This window comes from Silurus aristotelis (genome assembly GCF_946808225.1).
Source record: "Silurus aristotelis genome assembly, chromosome: 10".
In the NCBI taxonomy this organism is placed as follows: Eukaryota; Metazoa; Chordata; class Actinopteri; order Siluriformes; family Siluridae; genus Silurus; species Silurus aristotelis.
Genome location: NC_139583.1, coordinates 14,689,677 through 14,697,509, shown reverse-complemented (window position 1 = coordinate 14,697,509; position 7,833 = coordinate 14,689,677). Strand labels below are relative to the sequence as shown.

Sequence of the window (7,833 nt, the reverse complement as noted above, 5' to 3'; positions counted from 1 at the left end):
CAATTTGTGATCATCATAGATCCAGCATCAGCTTCTCCATGCCAGGGCCTTTAAACACTCGGCATCTACTTCTCCATGATCATCCATAGGTCCATAATCTTCACGAGGTGGGACGTGACTGGAGCTGGCCAAACCTCAGGATGCCTCAGGATGGGGAGAGAAAGAGAAGCAGTGGAGAGGAATTAGCGTAGCTGCTGTTCATGATATTAACAGCACAAGTTGATAATGTGCATGTGATCAGATGTTCTGGAGCACAAGGTTGTGATGTGATGTGTGTGATGTGTGTTATGTGTAGGCTTTGCTAAAAAGATATGTTTTTAATCTGCACTTAAACTGGGAGAGTGTATCTGAACCCCGAACACTGTCAGGAAGACTATTCCAGAGTTTAGGAGCTAAATGTGAAAATGCTCTACCGCCTTTAGTGGACTTTGCTATTCTAGGAACTACTAGAAGCCCAGAGTTTTGAGATCTCAGGGAGCGTGACGGATTGTAGCGTGTTAAGAGACTGGATAGATACATGGGAGCCAAACCATTTAGTGCTTTATAAGTGAGTAGCAGTAGTTTGTAGTCTATTCGAAACTTAATAGGAAGCCAATGTAGGGACGATAAGATTGGGGTTATATGATCGTATTTTCTTGACCTAGTAAGAACTCTTGCTGCGGCATTCTGAACTAACTGAAGCTTGTTTATTAATGATGCAGGACATCCACCTAGTAATGCATTACAGTAGTCTATTCTAGAGGTCATAAACGCATGGACGAGCTTCTCTGCATCAGATATAGATAACATATTTCTTAGCTTAGAAATATTTCTAAGGTGAAAGAAGGCTGTTTTTGTAACTTGATTGATGTGATTTTTAAAAGATAAGTTGCTGTCTAAAATAACTCCCAGGTCTTTTACCGTTGAACTAGTAGTTACAGAACAACCGTCTAAATGCAGGCTGAGATGCTGGAGCTTCTGTGTACTATTTTTTGGGCCGATGAGCAAAATCTCCGTTTTATCAGGATTTAATAGCAGAAAGTTATGGGTCATCCAATCTCTTATTTCTTCAACACACTCAGTTATGCGAGCTAATTGAGCTGTATCGCCTGGTTTGGATGAAATATATAGCTGGGTATCATCAGCATAACAATGGAAGCTAATTTCATGCCTTCTAATAATATTTCCTAATGGAAGCATGTATATTGTAAAAAGCAGGGGTCCCAGAACTGACCCTTGTGGCACGCCATAATTTACTAGCATTATCCTGGATAGCTCTCCATTTAAATCTACGAAATGGTAACGATTGGACAGGTAGGATTTAAACCAGCTTAATGCCTGTCCCTGAATACCGATGTAATTCTGTAAGCGATCGAGGAGAAGATCATGATCTATGGTGTCGAACGCAGCACTAAGATCTAGTAAAACTAATAGGGAGATGTAGCCTTGGTCTGAAGCTAAAAACAGGTCGTTAGTGATTTTAACTAGAGCAGTTTCTGTGCTATGATGGGGCCTAAAACCTGACTGAAACTCTTCAAAGATATTGTTCTCCTGCAAGTGGTTACATAGCTGGGCAGCGACAATCTTTTCTAAAATCTTAGACATAAACCAACCAAGATCAACCAGAAAGACTTTTAACTTGGATTTAGAGGCAAATATGCCATGAAGGCCGGCAGTGTAATAAAGGATTTCCATTCAGTTGTATTTCCACGCTTCACCACTAAAGGCAGACATACAGTTTACCAATCATGATAAGTTGCCTTTGACATCACAGTGCATTGATCCCAGTCATTCAGCAGTGCGCAACCTACCAAACAGCAGTTAGCAATTGACAGCAAGATTTTTTTATTAATTAATTTATTTTTGAGTATTACTTAAACAATTACTTTTTTAATCAATCTATATTGAGAAAAAAAAAAAAACGACTATTGCACTAGAATCAGACATTTTCCTGTGATCGGTGTCAATTGTGTGTGCTGTTCCGGTGCTGTCCTGTTGTAGGCGCTGTTCGCTCTGTGTGTGCTTTAATAGAAAGCTGTGCTGCTAGTGAGAGCTTTTCTCTCTCAGCGTGTGAGTGTGTGTTCTCCTTTAGCTTTAATCACGCACTTCTGCAGCAATGGCCCTGCTGAAATCGAGCAAGGTTCTCTCAGCTGTTGGGGCATATAGCCCCGCTCTGGGAGTCTTTCCTCTACGCGCAAGGTAAAGTCTGCTTTTTTTTTTTTTTTTTTTTAATGAGCTTTAAACTGTAGAGTTGCAGGAGTTTAGTTAGCTGTGTTAGCTTCTTTCTCTATTGGGTCATTCCCATCATGCATCTCTGCGTTGGCCTGGAACCCAGCGATTTTATTCTGTGGCTGCTTCATTTCTACCCTCTGTAATTAATGCGCAGGTTTATACACGCAGTGATACCAGTGTATGCTAAGCAAAGTCGGTAGTTATGAAGGTCACAGCAGGTAGCTACCGGCTAGAATCAGTGAAAAGTTGCTAACACCCAACTGCGCTTCCTCGGTGTCACCTTGACGTGAATCAAACAGCGCGTGCCGCTAGCTTCCTTCGTGTGAACTGATTAATGACCTGCATCTGATACGACTTCCTAGTTAACCTGCTAACCCAACCACCAAAGTAACTTGTGTGGATAATTCAAAGTCTTTATTTTATATTAAAAAGCCGCTAATATATTTTGTAGGAGTCCCGATTATGATTTCTAGGCCTGCTAGAGTGTAATCAACTTTTCATAAAAACCGCTGTGGTTCCAAGTTCCGGTCTGCGTGTTACGACCCACGAGTTTTAGATCGCAATATGTTAATAATGTTGTATTGGAAAATGGGTATTTATGCATAAAACGTGCATTCTCAAAAATGAATAAATGACAGCCTGATCAATATCCTGTGTCTGTTTGGATCACCATCATGTGCCCATGTATCCATTCCTTTTATTTCCCCTCCTTTTCGACTGATCTCTTTTAACCAAAACAGATTAGATGTATACCTCTAATAATGGCTCCAGAAGAGTTATTAATGAATATTGTGCATCTTTATAGGTAGTTTTAATCCTTCCGATTCCACAGATTCCGATTCCACAGATTCCGATTCCACAGATTTCTACAAATGTGATGTAAAAACTCGTGTAGTTTTTTTTCTTCTTAATCTTTTTTTTTTATCAATACATTTGACAGAAAATGGTGCACTAATTCTTCTTCTTCTTTAGATTTCTGCTTGTTAGTGGTAGATATATTATTAGTCATGGTGTCAAGGCAAGTTTCCTTGGGATGTGGTGGTGTGATGTCAGATACTGGTTCTTATTACAGTGATGTCAGGCAACGACAACAAAAAAGAAAAGCACAAAGATGTTTGCTTTGATTTATAAATAATAACTTGTAGGACATTGTAAGGTTACCTTTTTTGGCTCTTGGAACAGAGTTTTGCATCATATCTGTAAAGTGTTTGGACCTTGGAGTGTTTATTGAGTGATTGCTTATTACTAGGAGGGTGTGGATTTGAGTTGTGCATCTCATTGGATTATCAGTCTTCCTGATGGGGGTGGAGGTGTACTAACTACTCCCTATGTCTAACTACAGACTATAATGAGCTACATGAATGAATAGTGTAGTCATGCAAAAAAAAGATTTTTAACTTTTTATTTTTGCCTGAATGTGAACTGAAAATCTAGATAGAGCAACTAAGGTGGAAGAGAAATATTTATGCAGTTAACTCTTCACTAGCAGCATATGGTCATAGCAATCAGTCTGCAAATAAATATAAATATTAGTGATGTTCTACACAATATACACTGGTAAAGCCAGGTACGGGAAGCAACAAAATCTTTGGGAAAATGTATTCTTGGTGTTTATGCCACATGAATGGTAGGGTGGCCCTGAGAGACTGAAAGACAGACTGGACTGTAAGTTGAACCCTAGATACTGGCAGAACTCCAGATTCCATAAAGATTAGTCTATGACCCTGGGTACATGATAGGTTTGCTGGTCTTTGAGTCCTGCAACAAATATTTGACCTTTTTACAAGACCTTTACAGTATAGACTTAGTTTTGTTTGGGGAGACTTGTTTACAGAATGAATACTTGTATGTATTTTAGAAATAATATAATATGCAATCCTAATTTGTGTTCTTATTTTTTTATAGTGCGATGTTACAGGGAAATGTCAAATCTAGTTTTGCTATACAGAGGGCAGCATTGGTGTAGGTAAAATAATTTTATCTGCGTTTGCAGCTCGTGGTGGTCTGAAGTACAGATGGGCCCACCTGACCCCATCCTTGGAGTGACTGAGGCCTTCAAGCGTGATACCAACCCCAAGAAGATGAATCTTGGAGTGGGGGCTTATCGTGACGATCAGGGAAAACCCTATGTTCTCAACTGCGTCCGCAAGGTGAAACCTAAAATATCTCTTCCTTTTTATCGAGGGGTTTAGAATAAATTCTCAGTCTTCACTAATCTATCTGACACTAACTGGGAGGTTAGAGGACTAACCCGATCTCCTCTTTATTGTGTTTTTAATTTCTTGATATCCAGTTCTTTATAAAGATTAATCTTCATCCACTTTTAACACTGCTATTATTTATTTTTCTATTATTTTAAATTTAACATGTTTTCAGGCTGAGGCTCAGATTGCTGCTAAGAAGCTGGACAAAGAGTACCTTGCTATTGGAGGTCTGGCAGATTTCAATAAGTCCTGTGCTCAGCTGGCTCTAGGAGCTGACAATGAAGTCCTGAAGAGTGGCAGAGTAAGAAATGTTTTTTTAAATTTATTTATTTATATATGTATAATATATATTTGCAGTTTTGTATGATTTAGGTTTTTGATGGTTTGTGCTTGAAAATAAAAGAATTTCTTAAATAAAATGATTTCTTTCCCTCAGAGTGTCACTGTCCAGACCATTTCAGGAACCGGATCTCTGCGTGTTGGAGCCAATTTCCTGGTTAGTAATTTGTGAGCCTGTAATTTAACCGCATAATTATGGATCTATTGTTATCTTTACTATTTTGTTTCTCCTGTTTCCTTGCAGTCTCGGTTCCACAATGCAGCGCGAGATGTGTACTTGCCCAAGCCTTCATGGGGCAACCACACAACCATCTTCAGGGATGCAGGCATGCAACTGAAGGCTTACACCTACTATGACCCAAAGACTTGCGGTTTTGACTTCAACGGAGCCATTAATGACATCTCGGTAAGGAGCGCTATAGTGTTTGTCATTTTTGTTTAATCAAAGTGACTCTTACCACAACAATGATTTATTTATTTTCTTAATTGGATTATAATTTTTAAAAGCTTTTAAATTTTAGGTAGTTTTATTTTATATAAAATGTATGTAGAAGATTTTAGTAGAATATAACCTGGAATATAATTTCTTTGGTTGCATTTAATTACTTTGTAAATTGAATGTTTTATAGGCAAATTGTTTCAATTGATAAAAAAAAGTCTGAATTGAAAGTCCTGTTAACAATAAAGTCTATATCCAAAAATAATTTGTATTTAACACAGTATATATCTTATGTTTTTGTAACTTGTTTGATTTGTATTAAATAATTGATTAAATTACTATGGAATAAAATTCGGCTAAGGTTTTTTTGTACTTCTTTCCTTTAGAAAATCTCAGAGAAGAGTGTGATTGTTCTGCATGCATGTGCTCACAATCCCACTGGAGTAGACCCAAAACCAGAACAGTGGAAAGAGATGGCTGATGTGATCAAGGTGCTGGATTTATTTATTTTATTTTATTTTATTTTATTTTTTGCACTTATGAGAAAATAATTTTGGAAATCATATGGGTAAAGTTTTAGAACACATTAAGCTCATTATTTGTAAATGATATCCTCAAGCTTTTTTTTTTTTTTTTTTTTGACAGAAACGAAATCTGTTGGTGTTCTTTGACATGGCCTACCAGGGCTTTGCGAGTGGGGACATTGACCGGGATGCTTGGGCTGTGCGCCACTTTATTGAACAAGGCCACAATATTGTTCTCTCCCAGTCGTTTGCTAAGAACATGGGCCTGTATGGTGAGTGCTGATCAGAGTGAATAGTCTTTGTACGTACATTTGTTATAATTGGTCTTTTATTTAAGTTTTTGTGTCCTTACTTTTATGCATTTATCTTTCTTGAGTGTTTTGTTATTTGTATTCTAATTGTACTTGCATAAAGTGACTAGAGTCGTTTTAATTCTTTGTTTACTCGCAACTACAGTCACTTCCAGTGATGTGATCTTTACTATTGGATACAATGTAAGTGATCTTTGGCCATGTCTGATGTCCAGGTGAGCGTGTGGGAGGTTTTACTGTTGTGTGTAAGGATGCTGAGGAGGCCAAGCGAGTGGAGTCCCAGCTGAAGATCCTCATCCGTCCTATCTACTCAAACCCACCTATGAATGGAGCTCGCATTGCAGCAACCATCCTTAACACACCTGAACTGTACAGTGAGTGGTAAGTGTTGGCGTACTGTACAGCTGTCTATGTAAACTACTCTCTGATCTCAATTGTGTTTGGGGTGAATTGGATTAGATTGGAATTGGATTATTACCTCATGAATGCTCTTGAGGTTAAATGAGCAAATCTCCACAGCAATGTTCTTAAAGTCTATTGGGAAAACGTTTAGGAAAAGTAAACAGAATTTGTTTCCTATCTCATAGGTTGGTTGAGGTGAAAAGCATGGCAGATCGCATAATTAAAATGAGGGAGATGCTTGTCTCAAACCTTAAAAAGGAGGGCTCTACTCTCAACTGGCAGCACGTCATTGACCAGATTGGGATGTTCTGCTTCACTGGCCTCAAGCCAGAGCAGGTTAGTAATCTAAAAGTCGGACTTTACATCTTTTCTCAGTAGTTCCTAATCATATATCTTTCTCTTTTCCTGTTTCCCATTCTCCTTTTTCAGGTGGAACGTCTAATTAATGAGTACTCTGTCTACATGACAAAGGATGGACGTATCTCGATGGCAGGTGTGACCTCCGGAAACGTGACCTACCTTGCACATGCTATCTATGCCGTTACCAAGTAAATCAAATCTGTTGATGTTGTATACTGTAGTGAAGATAGACACGAAAACGCTTCCCTTCTTTTAAACTGGGATTTATTTTGGGAGGGTGCTAAGTAGGACTATCCTGTTATGTCAACTCATCTTGATATTATTGTTCACCTGTAAAATAAAGAAATTAAGGATTGAAAGCAATGCACTTATGAATTTCACTTTGAGCAATGATAAAGATCTGACTATTGATATTAAAGTTCCCAAAGAGCAGTATTTCTTTATGGCTCTAGTTTTACTATATTGTCTGTTTATTTTACTGAATTTAAAGCACTTAAAAGTAAACTATATAAAGATATTAGCATGAGCCAGCTGGTCTGCCCATTTACAGCAATTGCAATTCATCTAATGATTGGATTCATGTCCCAGTAAACTCATGGGTATTTAATTCTACATGAAGCAAAAGCACTTTTTTTTTTTTTTAGTGGGGAATGAGTTCAGAAGCAGTGGATAACAGACTAGCTGCAGGGTATGTATTGGATGTCATCCTTTGTGTGTAATTTGTCATTGTTAAAGCACTTGTTCTATTCCGCGAAATGTAGATTGTATATCTACGAGATGTATACTGTTACAGCTAAATAATCAACATTTTGGCAAAGAATAATCATAATTTCATTTCTTTTGCACATCTGATTCAACTACTGGTGGATGTATGGATTTTTTGTACATTTAAATACATGATGGTATATAAATATATAAAGAAGCTAATTGGTCATCAGTTATTTAAAAAGAAAGTCAAATTTGTCTCAAATGTGAAATGTTCTATGTATAACAACTCTTTTATCATGTGCAGTAAACAAATAAAGATGAGCCTATCAAACCAA

At 37.7% G+C, this 7,833-nt stretch overlaps 1 protein-coding gene across 1 annotated transcript; it reads left to right on the top strand.

Moving 5' to 3' along the window:
- The first annotated feature begins 1,749 nt into the window (after window positions 1-1,749).
- got2a (glutamic-oxaloacetic transaminase 2a, mitochondrial) lies at window positions 1,750-7,833 on the top strand. The gene is made up of 10 exons (XM_083551524.1): window positions 1,750-2,178; window positions 4,205-4,361; window positions 4,588-4,716; window positions 4,852-4,911; window positions 4,999-5,160; window positions 5,580-5,684; window positions 5,839-5,989; window positions 6,244-6,409; window positions 6,616-6,766; window positions 6,860-7,833. The coding sequence occupies exons 1-10, from the start codon at window positions 2,096-2,098 to the stop codon at window positions 6,980-6,982; spliced, it is 1,287 nt and encodes a 428-aa protein (XP_083407650.1). The 5' UTR covers window positions 1,750-2,095; the 3' UTR covers window positions 6,983-7,833.

Excerpts from the sequence above, each read along its gene's own strand:
- got2a (XM_083551524.1), top strand. The coding sequence starts at position 2,096 with ATGGCCCTGCTGAAATCGAGCAAGGTTCTCTCAGCTGTTGGGGCATAT. Across the intron at positions 4,362-4,587 it reads TTCTCAACTGCGTCCGCAAG|GCTGAGGCTCAGATTGCTGC; the intron begins GTGAAACCTAAA and ends ACATGTTTTCAG. Across the intron at positions 4,717-4,851 it reads AAGTCCTGAAGAGTGGCAGA|AGTGTCACTGTCCAGACCAT; the intron begins GTAAGAAATGTT and ends TCTTTCCCTCAG.